The following is a 16282-nucleotide window of genomic DNA, read 5'->3' on the forward strand; positions in this document are numbered from 1 at the left end:
GCATTAGTATTGTTAAGTAATTGGATCGTTGTGTTTTTACTAATTGGACAATGGTTTTTTGATAACCGTTGTGTTTCTTGTTAAGTAATTTGACCGATTCTTGTTTAGCTTTTACCGTTTCCACTTTTCAATTCTTAACTTGTTAAGTTTCCAATTCTTACTATCTTATTATACCGTTTCCAATACAACCCAAACTTATTATAAGTAGAATTATAATTTTCACAATCTTAACTTGTATAGTTTGCACTTTCAGATTCTTAACTTGTTAAGTCCTTCATTAATTTTTCACATTGATTATGTCGTCAGGTTCATCAAATTACAGTGGTTCATATTATTCATCCGTTGATGATGATGATGAAGCATTATATGAACCTCTTGTAGGACCCCCAAGTAGATTTATGTACGCTAAACCCTTTACGTGCATCATTCACAATATCCCGTATATAGAGGACGGGCATAGAAAGGTTATACTCTCGTATAGCCTTGACTGGTTAATAGGTTTGATTCGGTTAGCCGGATTGAATTTGGTTCAAACTATCTACCCGGACAATGATGGGCATCATGGCTTCGGATGGTGTGCCCCCATCGAGTTTGGCGGGGGTGAGGAGCGGGAATGCTTTTGTCAGGCTCGCAAACTTGAGCGGGCATTCTATAACAATGACTCTTCGAGACTCTAGTTTGATCAGGATGAACAATGGGTAGGCCCATATTTATGGGTTGCGAATGAATCTGACCATCTCCTACTACTTTCGATTCTGCACCACCAAGGTCGCATTGCCGAGCAGGGGACAGTGCCGTTGCAATGGGAAAACGACTGTGTGGATTGGGCTGAAGGTGAAAGAGACATATATGTTGATATTGTCTCTGAATTCCAGAGGATGGGGTAACAAAAAACATACTCCCTCCATTCAACTCCACACTACACATTGGCTTTTTTCACGTTTTTCAACGCTTGTTTTACGCGATTTATTTTCTTTAGCTTGATATTTTAATATGCTCCTAAAAACCTAAGTCATTATAATAAAAGTTTGATATTTTTGTGTTGATATTGTCTCTGAATTCCAGAGGATGGGGTAACAAAAAAATGTAACAAAAAACATAAATAATTAAACTTTAATTCAAACCACCATCATAATCCAAATACAACTTACAATGCTAGATAATAATTAAAGACTTAATTATTAGAATCTGATGAAGTATTAGGATACTTGTTTTAGCAGGGCTTTCCCTGAAAGGATTCGGCTTGATTATAAAGTAATTAGGGTATCTAGTTCTGCAAATTAGGGATAAGATTATAGAAGAATTATAGATGGAGATTAAATATAGGTAGTGCTATTGTATTTCTTTGATAAGCCGATTACAAATCTTGTATGTAAGTATGAGTATTAAGTAGAGAATAAATAGAATAATGTGTATCCTTTACAAATGTTAAATAATGCTATTTATACTCTTCAAAAATTAACGTTGGATGCCACCCAACGTTCTTCTTGACCGTTTTCAGTTGTTAGCTAGAAAACAGGGCACATTTCCTATTTATCCGCTTGACCCAGTCTTCTTCAACAAACTTCGGCTTATATTCCTTTACATGATCTGGTACGTGGAAACATACTATTCTTAGAGTTGGACTAGGTCTTCCGTGATAATAGGGCATGTGTATAACTGTCTTGCTTGCTTGCTGATCAGGCGTCTTGCTGGAGAGTTCCATCAAGCTACTTTAATATCATTATCAGGCTTTTCTTCCTGGACCTTAACAGCTTATTTATCCTCTGGTGTTCTTCTCCTGTCAAATAATAACTGTACTTGCCCGGACTTTGGTTGCCCCAATCAGCCTAATAAGGCCAGGCTAGGTTACAATCAGAGCAGGCTAATTTGGGCCTAACAATTGCCCCTTGACATTTTACCCGTGCTAGATCAGGCCAGGGGCGAGATGTCAATTTACCGGGCTAAACAAATGAAATGAATCAGATTTATTCAAGGACTCTTAGACTTCTAGTGACCGTTAAACACTGCAACGGCTAACTGTATGATGTCATCTTGTGATTTTGCATTTTCTAGGGTTTTTGCACCGTTGCTCCTCCTCTATAAATACGGTATTTGTGATGAGTTTATTTTTCACCAAATTTCTTCCACTTTTCTTGCTAAGTTTTCTCTAGAATTCTCCCCTATTTCCCAGGAATTCCAGTTTGCTAACTTATAATTTCTCATAAAATTCATCATTATAAACAAAACATCGAAGGATATGGGAGCAAAAAAGCGTCCCGCTTCCCGAAAGCGCACGAGCTCGAACCCAAAGATATCCATGAGGAAGAGGTGCTTGAAATTGATCCTCCTGCTCGTGCTATAGCCTTTAAATATCAAGACTCTATTTTTTCTGCTCTTCAATCTCTGGATCCTTATTTCCCTGAAGAAAACTTATTGAAAACGAACTATGATAGGGTTTTAAGGGAGAAAAAATTAATTCCTGATTCGGCTGAGGTTTGGATTCCTGAGTCTTGTCGATCGAGCCAATTGGGTGTCACCTGGTTGGTTTTGTATTTATGAATGGGCGTTCAAAGCAGGTTGTAAGTTACCTTTTACTCCTTTAATGATTGATACTATTCGTGCTATGGAAGTATCACCTTTCCAAATCATGCCAATGGTTTGGAAACTTGTCCATTCTATTGAAAATTTATGTGCTAAGCATAGTCTTGTAATTACTATTAATGATATCAAGGCAGTATATCATATGAAAAATCCTTCTACTGGTCGTTTTAATTTGAGAATTAAGTCAAAATTGTCTCCATTAATTACTAACCTGAACTCTGGAGATGATAAAAGCTGGGCGAAGACCTTCCTGTTTATTCGGACTGAGAGCCTGGGGCCAGGCTTTGATTATTTGAGATATCCTCCTTTGGAGAGTGGTAGGTTTCTTGTATTCTTAATTTGCAATTTATATTAAACGAAATTAGGATATTTAATTTTTACCTGTGAATTTTTTGGTAATATTTGCAGCTCCAGATTGGAACTTCGACCCTCTTGACGAGGATGGTGTTTCAAAGATAGAGGCTTTTCTTTCTATTCCAGAGGAAGAGAGGGCTTGGCCTGCCAGTCTAGGCAGGGATTTATTGCCCCGGTATATGAAGACCAAGCTGAGTGTGGTCAAAGTACCCAAAGGCAAGCCTAGCTCCACTGCTCTTTCCTGTATGTCTTCTATATGTCTTTATGTCAATTGTTGTCTTCTTATCGCTTTTCTTCTGATATTTATGTAAATTCTTTATATATGCGTATTCGGGTCTTCGCTAGGTTGGCCACTTTATCGCAAAAGATTTAAAGGTCAAGTGGCTAGGATTCTTTGAAGCAGTCCAAGAGCTAGGAGGTTAGTGCGAGTGATAAGACACTTGACATTTTAGTTTTTGATGTCCAGCCTCCCCAGGATCCACCCAGGCTAGTATCACCGGAGGTTGTTTAGGCTTCCAAAAGGAGGAGGGAAGATGTTATTACTGAAGAGGAAGGGAGAGAGAAAGAGCCTATTTAAGCTCAACCAATCAGGAGTGTCAGGCAAGTGTCTGCTAGGATGGACGATATGGATGCTTCCCGGGCACGATAAATGAATTTTCTCCGCTAGTATGAGCGCCGCTTTTATCTGCTAATACCCTTGAGTCTTATACTAAAGTGGTTTCTATCTTGTCTTCTCTTGTGACAAAGGCTGCTGAGCTTGCTTCTCAAGCTAAGGAGGTTAGTTGTAAAGGGATATTTTAACTGTTATGTGTTTTTTGTGTTGCTTTATATTTGGCTGATTGACTTTCTTTTGTTTCTTGTAGGGATTGGATGCCGGTTTGGATATTGCTTGTCAGCTCAGGGATGCCCAGGCTAGGGTTTCTAGCTTGGAGGAGAAATTAGATAAAGTTAATCGTGAGCTGCACACATCCAGGGGTAATGAGGTTGTACTTCAATCTCAGCTGGGGTCGGCTAGAGAGGCATCCAGGGCTACTTTGGTTTGTGAGGTGGCTGCAAAAAACGCTGAGAAGGTTGTCAGGCAAGAGTTGGAGGCTGTAAGGGAAGAGTCAAGATCAAGGAAGAGCCGGTTGCCGAGAAGCGTGCAATGCAGATCAGTGAGGAAAAATGAAGAGCTCGGTCTTTGAAAAGGAGCTAGTGGAGGCGCGGCTTCCGACGCCGCTCAAGTATTTCTTTGGGAAAGGTGGGTTGATGCTATGTGGGATCCGAATCGACAAGGGCTAATTGGGATTCGGATCGGGATGAGACGACTACGGACACTCAATATCCTGATTTGGCCAATATGGGTCAAGAAGAAGAAGTGGATTCTCCTCCTTCCAAGGAGAAATCTGGTGATCAGGAAATGGTGGATGGTTGTGAGTCGGTTACAGGTTCGAAGCCTGCTTAGATTTTTGTTTTTCCTTTTCGTTTTGGCCCATCCAGGGGGGATGTTCATGGATTGAATATTTATTAGGTATATTTTGCCCCATCCAGGGGGGGTGTTCCTGGTATGGATAATTATTAGGTATGTGGTAAGGCTAGCTTTTTTGGATGAATATTTTGTTTCGTTTTTGAATAAATATTTGGTATTTGTTGGTTTCTTTTTGCGTTTTGATAAGTTACATTTGTAGTGTTGGATGTGTCTTTGGATCGGCGATTATTCGACCGGATCGGGCGATTTTTCTGGCCGGATCCGCGATTCATTGTATTATGTGTAAGGTTGTTGCCTGTCTGGAGGGCTTATGTCCCCTGCCTGTCTGGAGGGCTTATGACCCATCTATGTTATACAAGCCAGGAAAAGATTTTCCATATTTGTATATTAAATTGAGCTCAATATTTTAAGGACTGTTTTTGCAACTGAAAGTTGGGTATCAGTTGGATATCAGTGGGGTGGCCCCCAATCTTTAAGATTTTTTTTATGTAAAGTGCAGTATGTAAAACAAATATTGAAGATTCTACTCGGTAAAAGGAAATATGAGAATATTTACAAGTACTTGGGCACATAATGGAAAGAAATTATATAAGGCATTTATTCATATAATGGCAAGTATCATACATTCTTTTTCATATCAGGCCAGGCAAGAAATGTTAAGATAAAAATTATACCTGGACAGGGAGATATATTTTATATGTGAAATAGTTTTAATTGTGAAATATTCCAAGCTCTTGGGATCATTTCGCCATCCAGGGTTTGTAATCTATAAGCTCCCTGGCCGATTATTGAGTCAATCAGGTAGGGACCTTCCCAGGTTGGGGCCAATTTGCCAGCATTCTTCTCTTTTGTGTTTTGAAAGACTTTTCTCAGGACAAGGTCTCCTACCCTGAATACTCTATCTTTGACGGTCTTGTTGTAGCTTTTTACAACTCTTTGCTGATATGCTGCCAATCTAATGTTGGCTGCATCTCTTAGCTCTTCCGTCAAGTCCAGGTTATCCTCCATTAGAGGTATATTGCTTGTTATCGTATTCAGGCTGCATCTGGCTGATGGAATGTCGACCTCAGCTGGGATTACTGCTTCACATCCATAGACAAAGGAGTAGGGGGTTTGGCCTGTGGATGTTTTAGGCGTGGTTCTGTCAGCCCAGATGACCAAGGGGAGCTCTTCAGCCCATCTACCATTCCTTCTTTCTAGCTTCTTCTTTATGCAACTGATTATTAATTTGTTACTAGATTCTGCCTGGCCGTTAGCTTTTCGATATCCTGGTGTAGAGGTTACCAGGTTGATATTCCATTGAGCACAGAAGGCTGCTATTCTTTTTCCTACGAATTGCGTGCCATTGTCGCATAATATTTTATAGGGGATGCCATATCTACATATGATGTTGTGTCTGATGAAAGTTATGACATCCTTTTCTTTGACTTGCCTGTATGAATCAGCTTCTATCCACTTGGAGAAGTAGTCAGTCATTGCTAGCATATAAATTTTTTGCCCGGGTGCTTGAGGTAGTTTCCCTACTATTTCCATGCCCCACTTCCTAAATGGCCAGGGTGCGGATATAGAATATAGTTCCTCAGATGGCAAGTGGATATATGGTCCGTGAATCTGGCAAGCCTCGCATTTAGAGCTGAATTCCAGGCAATCGGCCCTCAAAGTGGGCCAATAATATCCTGTTCTGAGTACCTTGCTTGCCAGGCTCCTTCCGCCCTTATGATTTCCACAGTATCCTCCATGGATTTCTGATAGTAACTGTTCAGCTTCTTGTGGTTCCAGGCATCTAAGGTATGGTCCTGCCTGCGATTTCTTAAAAAGTACGTTGTTAATAATAGTATATGAAGTAGCTTTTATTTTTAGTGCCCTGGCATCTTGCTTATTTAGGGGAAGGATTCCCTGTTGTAGCCAATCGTAGTAAGGTTTTGTCCAAGAATTGGCAACATATATTGGGAAACTTTCATCTTGCTTATTTATTGCAGATTCTAATAAATGTACGATGGGTATTTTGTCAAAGTCAAGGGGACTGAAGTTCGATCCTAGGCCGGCTAAGGCATCGGCCTGGGTATTCAAGTTCCTGGGAATTTGGTCAATATTAAAATTGCAGAATTTTGATTTTAAATTTTGGACAACTTCCAAATAAAACATCATTTACTTGGTTTGAAATAAGAAGGGAATCAGTACGTACCTTTAGGTTTTGTACACCAAGGTCAATACATACCTTTAATCCAGCTATTAGGGCTTCATATTCTGCCTCATTGTTGGTAGCTTCAACTGCACAGCTTATAGCTTGTACTATCTTATCCCCCTGTGGCGATTTTAGTACTACCCCCAGGCGTGTGCCCCTCATGTTGGCTGCACCATCGACAAATAGGGTCCATTCTAGGTCTGTTTAGTCGTTGGTCAGTCTATTTACTTCTTTTATTAAGTCAGGTTCTAGGGCTGGACTAAAATCAGCCACAAAGTCTGCTAGTGCTTGTGACTTAATTGCTATCCTTGGTTCAAATGTTATGTTGTATGTGCTTAGCTGGACTGACCATTATCACATTCGTCCGGACAATTCTGGTGTCCTAAGTACAGCCTTGATAGGAAGATTGGTTCTGACTATTATTGGGTGGCTTTCAAAGTAAGGTCTTACCTTTGTGCAACTCATAATTAAAGCTAAAACGTATTTTTCAAGTAGGCCATACCTGATTTCTGCATCCAGTAGACTTTTACTTACGTAATAAAATGTGGTGTTCTTTGTCCGTCTCGCTTCTTTGACCAGGATCGCACCGACAAAGATTTCTGTGGATCGAGATATCTTGTCAGGGGTTCATCTTTGACTGGTTTTGCCAACAAGGGAGGAGAGGATAGATATGTTTTCAGATCTTCAAAGGCAGCCTGATGATCAGGGGTCCATTGAAAGTCCTTGTTTTTCCTTAGCAGATTATAGAATGATTTGCACCTTTCTGATGATCTTGAAATGAATCTGTTCAGGGCTGCTATCCTCCCTGTCAGCTTTTGTATGTCTTTCACTGTCTTAGGTGGTTCCAGCTCCAGGATGGCTTTTATCTACTCGGGGCTGGCTTCTACCCCTCTTTTTGTCACCATATAGCCCAGGAACTTGCCTGCTGAGACTCCAAAATGGCACTTCTGTGGATTTTCCTTCATATTGAATTTCTCCAGTATTTAGAAGGCTACTTCCAGGTCTTTGACGTGGTCTTCTGCCATTTTTGACTTAACTACCATGTCTTCTATATAGACTTCCATGGTATTTCCAATTTGATCTTTGAACATCATGTTGACTAACCTTTGATAGGTTGCACGTGCATTCTTTAATCCAAAGGGCATAGCAGTATAACTGTATATTCCTCTTTCAGTGATGAAAGCTGTACTTTCCTGATCTGCAGGGTGCATCTTTATTTGGTTGAATCCACTGGAGGCATCCATGAATGTTAACATCTCGTGGCCTGCAGTGGCATCCACCATTGCATCTATGTGTGGCAGGGGAAATGGATTTTTGAGGCAGGCCTTGTTTAGGTCAGTGTAGTCCACACAGACTCTCCATTTGTTGTTTTTCTTTTGGACGACTACTACATTTGCAAGCCAGTCAAGGTACATTACTTCCCTGATCATTCCCATGTCCAATAGCTTGTCAACTTCTTGGTTGATGATTTCATGCCTCTCTGTAGCAAATTTTCTTCTTTTTGGCTGTACAGGCTTAAAGAATTTGTCAATATTTAACTTATGGGTTATAATATCAGCATTTATACCAGTCATATCAAAATGTGACCAAGCAAAACTGGACATTTTAGTTTTGAGAAAGCTGACCACATTGGGTCTTACCGAGTCTGGTGCATCTGACCCTACAAGTACCTTCCTGTCAGGGAATTCTGGGTCTAGGATGACCTCTCCTGTTTACATCTGTGATTGTGCAATATATTCTTTCCTGACAGGTGACTTTAATTGCTATGCAAGGGACTTACCTGACTTTGAGGGTTTCAAAACCTGGGTGTAGCATTCTTGAGCCGTCCTTTGTTCTGCCCTGATGGTGGTTATCCCCCATTCGGTTGGTATTTTCACACATTGATGGTATGTTGATGGGATTGCTTTGACGTTGTGGATCCATGGTCTGCCTAGGATTATATTGTATGAGGATAGGCAATCCATTACCCCGAATCTTTCATATGAAGCCACGCCTTCCATATAGGTTGGCAGGCTAATTTCTCCCAGGGTGTTCTTTGTTTCCCCACTGAACCCAACCAGGACGCTGGATTTCTTGATGATCTTCTCTTCATCTATCTTCATAGCTTTGAGGACGTCAAGCATCACCAAATTAATTGAACTGCCCCCATCTATCAGAATTCTTGACACCTTAGCTGTTCCAATTTGCATGGTAATTACCAAGCTGTCCTGGTGCTGATCTGATATTCCCTGCAAGTCTAAGTCATCAAAAGTAATAGCAGGAAATGACTTAGATCTAAGAAGGGGTTGAAGTCTAGACTCCCTGGATATTCTTTTGGCAGCCGAGCTTGTCAGACCACAGATTTCTGATCCTCCATTTATGAACTTGACTTCATAGATGGGGGGAGGAGGAGGAGGAGGATCTCTGTCGTTCCCTGAATCTCTCTTGTTTTGTCCTTCATCTTTGTTCTTTGGCTGCTGGATTAAGTCCTTCAGATAACCTTTCTTTAGGAGGTATGCTACTTGTTTCCTGAGTTGGATGCATTCTTCGTGGTGTGCCCTATGTCTGGTGGAATTCACACCATCTCGTTGGATCTTTCCTGGGGTTGTCGGATTTTTTGGGCCATCTGACCGTGTCCCCAAGCTCTCCGGGCGTTTGATTAATCTGCAGTATTTATAGAGAAGTTATATTCGGGAATAGTTGGTAGGTTAGAAAGGTTACCTTTGTGTTCTTGTGCCATGTTGACTTGGATCGTTCGGGCTTGGAATAGGGTCTTGATCCGGGATTGCCTCCTTTCGGTAGGAGCTTTTCTGTTAGTGTGTCCATAGCCTTGCTTTCCTCTCGGGACGAATTTGTTCGAAGTTGAGATCTTCCTCCAATCGACATGTTCCAAGGCGATAGGCGAGAAAGTGGAAAAGATTGCGTAGGCTTTTTTGGTTAAGTCCGCATAGATGTCATTTGTCAGCGGGACTCCTTGCACTGAAGGCTTTCTCTTTGTTTCTTCGTCACACCTGGGAATGGCTACCTTCTCTTTGACAAATCTTGCCAGGAATTCTTTGAGAGATTCTTCAGGAAGTTGCTTTACCCTGAACAGGATACTGGGTCTCTTGGCCATGTCTCTGGTGCTCGCGAATTGTTGATTAAAGGCATTGACCAATTCTGCAAAATTCTTGATACTTCCATTTGGGAGATTGATGAACCATTGTAATCTTTGCTCGGTCGGGGGTTGTACCAAAGCCTTTACACATGCAGACCTGCTTGAGTTCACTGGGTATTGAGGCAGCCAACATCTTTTGTTTGAATATGACAACGTGATTTTGTGAATCAGACGTTCCATCATAAGTTCTCATGGATGGGACGGTAAATTTCTTGGGGAGATACATTTTTTGCAATCTCATCTGCAAAGGGTGAATCAGCGAAGATGTTAACTTCTACTTCAGCCACAGGGTCTGGCACACCAGGTATATTTTCTATTTTGTTGTGGATTTTTGTAATTTCTTGAATCACAGCCATCATTATTGCTGCTTCAGTTTTGTTTGTTTCGTCATTGGGGATGATTTGAGTGCCGGATAGGGTATCCTTCTCTGGAGTTCCAAAATTGGAAAAGACAATGTTTTTGATAATGGATGAGAATGGGGTTCCTGGTTCGAATCTGGTCTTGGAGCACGAAGCCCTTTGATTTTCCAATTTCTTCTTGAGTTAGACTCGATTCCTTGACCTACGATTTCAAACGCTTGGGCTGCCTTTTTGTTGAATTGTCTCCAACTCTTTGATTTTAGCCAAGGCAGCCGCCAATTGTTGTTCAGGGGTGAGTTCTACCATTTTTGTATGTAAATATTAAATGAAGAATGGTAAAAGGAATTTTTTGATTAATGAACTAGATGCCCCACGGTGGGCGCCAATTGTTTTAGCAGGACTTTCCCTGAAAGGATCCGGCTTGATTATAAAGTTATTAGGGTATCTAGTTCTGCAAATTAGGGATAAGATTATAGAAGAATTATAGATGGAGATTGAATATAGGTAGTGTTATTGTATTTCTTTGATAAGCCGATTACAAATCTTGTATGTAAGTATGAGTATTCAGTAGAGAATAATGAGAATAATGTGTATCCTTTACAAATGTTAAATAATGCTATTTACACTCTTTAAAAATTAATGTTGGATGCCACCCAACGTTCTTCTTGACCGTTTTCAGTTGTTAGCTAGAAAATAGGGCACATTTCCTATTTATCCGCTTGACCCAGTTTTCTTCAACAAACTTCGGCTTATATTCCTTTGCATGATCTGGTACGTGGAAACATACTATTCTTAGAGTTGGACTAGGTCTTCCGTGATAATAGGGCATGTGTATAACTGTCTTGCTTGCTTGCTGATCAGCCGTCTTGCTAGAGAGTTCCATCAAGCTACTTTAATATCATTATTAGGCTTTTCTTCCTGGACCTTAACATCTTATTTATCCTCTGGTGTTCTTCTCCTGTCAAATAATAACTGTACTTGCCCGGACTTTGGTTGCCCCAATCAGCCAAATAAGGCCAGGCTAGGTTACAATCAGACCAGGCTAATTTGGGCCTAACAATACTCATTATGAATTTCGGTATAGATCAAGTCGTAGATCGGCCATTCATTATCACTGGGAAGCGCAGGTGGAATGGCCTCTCTTTCCCATAACATAGGCACAGTGGCAAGAATGTGATGCTTCCTGCAATGTTTCAGCAGATGATGATCAAGATGGGTCGCAACGCATAGATAAGGGCCTTGTTGTTTATCATCCGAATAGAAGTCCTCTTTCCCCGCATCTTCCCCGCAAATCTAGCCCCTAATTTTCTTGCCTGACGAAAACTATCATGGCAGTTGGCTTCGTCAAACACGATAAAAGTGAAGCCTACAAAACCTTTTTTTTTTATAAACACAAGGTACACTTTTTAACCGCGGTGAAACCGGAGTTATGAAGCATTTCGGTTAACCACCCAAACTTACGGTTTAAACCCTTTCGATTCACACCATAATGAACCGGGAGATTATGGAGAATGCAAGTAAAAGGCTCTGTGTAACGACAACGTGATTGTAGCTCACCAGCCATATTTTGTTTGAGAGATATTTAGAAAGAAATTAGAGAGTAAATGTTTTATAATTTAGAATTTGACCTAAAACATTATGAAGACGTATTTATAGAATTATTTTGGTCAAATTGAATATTATTGGTCAAATTGAATATATATTAAAGTTCAGTTTTGATTGCAATAATCAAATTGAAAAATCTAATCAAATACTGACAACAGTTGAATTGAAACACCGTTATCTCATAATAGACAATAATAACGGTTACAAAAGATCCGTAGCAATAACATAACAACGGGTAACAAAAACCGTTGCTGGTGTTAATTTAGTAACGGTTTTCGAAATGCCGATATCTTAAACGTGTAACGGTTTTCTAACAATCGTTGATAACAGTGATTCTATAACGAGTTTTTGGAAACCGTTCAAATCTTTTGACAACGGTTGGTTAATCAGTCGTTGTCAAATTATAATAACAACAGTTTTTGAGGGAAACCGTAATTCCTATTAGCGCGGTCTAGGTTTCCGCCAATATTTGGAAAACGGTAATCTAAGTGTCGTTATTAAATGCATTAAACCATTGTGATACGCTCCTTATTGATTGCCATATTTGGCGTACTGAGACCCGTGAGTCTCCCGCCAAGCAGCTACTAGCAAGCCCATGGCCGACCTCTCTATCAATGCCCTTGAGCCTGCTCGCAGGATGTCATAGAAACCCATAACAAAATCCTGAAATTAAAAATCAAACAGGATCAGAATGCCTATTCAGGCTCAAAAAAAAAAAAAGACAAAGCCCAACAAATGGCAAACTCACCAGGCCCTCGTGTGCACGGTAGGAGATGTAAGTCTCAAGCCGCAGAAGCAAGTGGCTACCGTCCCAACCCGCGACCAATGCAGGCGCCGCACGCAGGTTCAACCCTCGTCGAACCCAAACTCGTCTACTCTCAAACTCCCTAATAAAAGCGTCATTCGCCTCTCTCTCAACCCTTCGTCTCTTGGCACCGCGAGACTGCACGGTGCGGAGAGGACCACTCTCAACAACCTGCATGACTCTCTAAAGCTCCTACATGGAGACCCGAGGAGCTCTCCTCCGGGTGGTGACCCTCCTCGCGAAAGAACAAGTCGTGGACTTCGCCTGAGTCCCTTCAACACCAGCAACTACCCTAGGCTCCTCCCGAGCCTCTACAGCTCCCTCCACACAAACAGGCTCAACAACATCAACAACAGGCTCCCCCTCAACAACGTCCTCCACAAATACCTCGAGAGCTCGCCCCGAGGTACTAAGTGCCATGACTGAGCCAAAGACCCTAAGATTCTCACAAGATCCTCCTCCACCCCCCTTCACTCAAGACCAATGGGCATAACAGACCCCAAAAACTCACCTGAAGCCAAAAGAAAAACAACGACAGTCGAAATTTCGGCATTACGATGACACATAATAAGCAAAAGCCAAAAATCCAAAACCAAAATCATATGCAAATACGAAACAACAGTGTTGGGTCTGATGTATCCATACTATGTTCAGGATACATTTCTACCTTGACCTTACGATCAGGACAGAAACGTCAGGGTATTTCAAGACTCGCACCGGGCAGGAGAGAGCAACGGTCAAATAAGAAGATATTATTTGACCAAGTCAAAGATAATTATGGAGAATAATTCACCATTATTACACTAATTATAGGACAATTAAGGAGAAGATTCTATCATAAAGACAAAGCATTTATTCGGGTAATAAAGAGTAATCAAGGAGCAATTAATGGCGTCATTAAGGAGGAATATTACGCCATAAAGAGTGGAGATTATGATGCCTAGAGAAGATTACTATATAAGGAGTATCGAGGATCTTTTCAAGACATATTCGATGACCTTACAAGCGACATAAATACAATACTTAGATAAATTATTCTATATTGTGCCCATTTACGTTACTATTCTCCAAATATATAGTGAAACCTCTCCTGGCTTGGTGCCCGTGATTTTTTCTCAATTTTAGGGTTTTCCACGTACAAAATATGTTGTCCAACTTATTTACTTTATTTGATTTACTATTATATATATTTATCCTACCCTGTCGTCTTAGCCAAGGTAGTCAAGCTAGTTAACCCTGCGATAAACTCTACCCTGACCTGATTCAGCCTTGCGCAGAATCCACCCAAAACAATTGGCGTCCACCGTGGGGCATCTAACTCATTAATATCTTTTATTTCTTTTTTCACAAAAAATCCAAAAAAATAAAGAAACTAGCAAGAGAATGTCTCAACCAACCATGGAAGAACAATTGGCTACTGCACTATAAAAAGTAGCGGGGATGGAGAGCCTGAAAGAGATGGCTCAATCAGAGGCTGAAATCTTGCAATTCAAAGAGTCTGAGTCAGCCTTTAAACAAAAAATAGAGAAATCTAAGGGATCAGGGTCCAAAATCCAACCAGGAAATTACAAAACTTTTATTTCTCAAGTTTTAGGAGTCCAAGTGGTACCAAAAACATGATCAACGTTGATGATGACACTCCCAAAGATGATAAACCTGAAGAGTCAATAACGACTATAATTATGGCAGTAGTCCTGGAAATTACAAAACTTATTGAAAAATTCGAGAAAATACCTAGAGTTCATGCTAGCATGGAGAAAGTTGCCCGTGAAAGCTATGCTGACTCGCCTTTTATAGACGGGATAGCTAAAGTGGATCTTCCTAAGAAATTTGTGATTCCATCCATATGGACTTATGATAGGACCTTAGATCCACAAAGCCATGTGGCCTTCTACAAGCAAAAAATGTTGGCTGCATCTATTCCAAGCGAGTTTAGGCAGGTTTGCATGTGCAAAGGATTTAGAACCACTCTGACCGGTCCTACACTGCACTGGTATATCAACCTGCCAAATAGAAGTATCAGATTCTTTGCTGACTTGATCAACACATTCAACCAACAGTTAACAAGTAGCAGAGAGTTGGAGAAGCGTTCCAATGACCTGTGCAGGATTACCCAGAAATCAGATGAGACCCTAAGAACCTTCCTTGCCAGATTTAACAAGGAGAAAGTATCAATTCGCAGGTGTGACGTTGGAACAGTAGTGGAAGCATTCAGACAGGGATTACTACCTAATAGTGATCTCTATGGTGAGCTGACCAAGTATCCCTGTCATTCTTTCGAAGATGTCCAGGCAAAGATGCTTGCCTATATCAGGGTAGAGGAAGACAAGAATTACAAATTTGAAGGACCATGCAATGTAAAAGACTATGATAAGCCAAATAGGAGAAGCGCCAGCAGGGACAATAACTACAGGAATGGCCCATATACCAGGCTTGATCAGTTAGAAGTCAAGCTAGCGCAAGAACAGCATGGTAAGGCTAAAGTTCATGCACCTATCTCTGAAAATAACTTCTGTGTTGACATTGCAGGCTTGATCTAGCGACTGGATAACATGGGACCAGTTGTCAGGTGGCCGTAAAGGTCAGACAACTCGAATCCAAGGAAGGACCATACCAAATGGTGTGAATTTCATATGGATATAGGGCATACAACGGAGGATTGCTTTATTCCCTGGAAAGAAATAGCCTACCTGTTAAAGGCAGGATACCTCAAAGATCTGATCAAAATCATAGGTATGAATGAAGACCCCAGTAAAATCAATCAGGAGCAAAAGCAGGAACGCAATTTCCCACCACCACCTCTACTCTATGAAGTAAAATTCATAAATGGCGGGTCAGAAATTTTGAGCCTGACCAGTTCAGCAGCAAATAAAATAGCTAGGACTCGTCAAACTAAGTCATCATGCAAGCCTGGCAACATACCACCAATCACATTCAGTGACTGTGATCTGGTGGGCATCGCTGACCTACATCATGATGGCCAGGTGATCTTCATGGAAGTTGGAACTGCCAATGTAAGGAGAATCTTGGTAGACGAAGGCAACTCAGTGAACTTGATAATGCAAGACGTTCTCAAAGCCATGAAGATCAACGAGGACCAAATCACCCATAAATCCAGTGTCTTGGTAGGGTTCAGCGGTGAGACAAATAATATATTGGGATAAATCTATCTCCCTACCTATGCTGAAGGCGTTGCATCTTATGAAAGATTTGGAGTTTTAGACAGTCTATCCTCCTATAATGTCATTCTGGGCAGACCCTGGATCCACAATGTCAAGGTTGTCCCCTCTACTTATCATCAGTGTATCAATATTCAAACAGACTAGGGAGTGGTAACCATGAAAGGTGAGCATATGTCAGCCCAGGAATGCTATACCAAAGCCCTAAAGCCATCCAAGGCAGGTAAGTCCCCCGCATGGCAATTACCGTACCCTGTTAGGAGCACATATGTAGCACCACCCAAGATGGAAACAGATCAGGCAATCCTCAAACCTGAGTATCGTGGCAGGTATGTCCTAGTTGGCTCTGACGCCCCTGATTCAGTCAGGCCCGAATTAGTAAACTTTCTTAAGAGTAAATCTTCCTATTTTGCTTGGTCTCATTTTGATATGAGTGGAATTAGTGCTGATATTATTACTCATATGCTCAATATTGACACATCTTTCAAGCCTGTACAGCAGATACGACGAAAGTTTGCACCAGAAAGAAATATCATTATCAATAAAGAAGTAGACAAACTCCGGGACATGGGCATGATTAGGGAAGTGATGTACCCTGAATGGTTGGG

General features: G+C 41.0%; 1 protein-coding gene across 1 annotated transcript; it reads left to right on the top strand.

Annotated features, from left to right (window-relative positions):
• The first annotated feature begins 15128 nt into the window (after positions 1-15128).
• LOC141628262 (uncharacterized) lies at positions 15129-15659 on the top strand. Its single transcript, XM_074441426.1, has one exon. The coding sequence runs from the start codon at positions 15129-15131 to the stop codon at positions 15657-15659; it is 531 nt and encodes a 176-aa protein (XP_074297527.1).
• Positions 15660-16282: the final 623 nt, after the last annotated feature.

This window comes from Silene latifolia, chromosome Y, assembly GCF_048544455.1.
Source record: "Silene latifolia isolate original U9 population chromosome Y, ASM4854445v1, whole genome shotgun sequence".
NCBI classification, from domain to species: domain Eukaryota; kingdom Viridiplantae; phylum Streptophyta; class Magnoliopsida; order Caryophyllales; family Caryophyllaceae; genus Silene; species Silene latifolia.

Coding starts and splice junctions, on each gene's coding strand:
- LOC141628262 (XM_074441426.1), top strand. CDS start 15,129: ATGGATATAGGGCATACAACGGAGGATTGCTTTATTCCCTGGAAAGAA.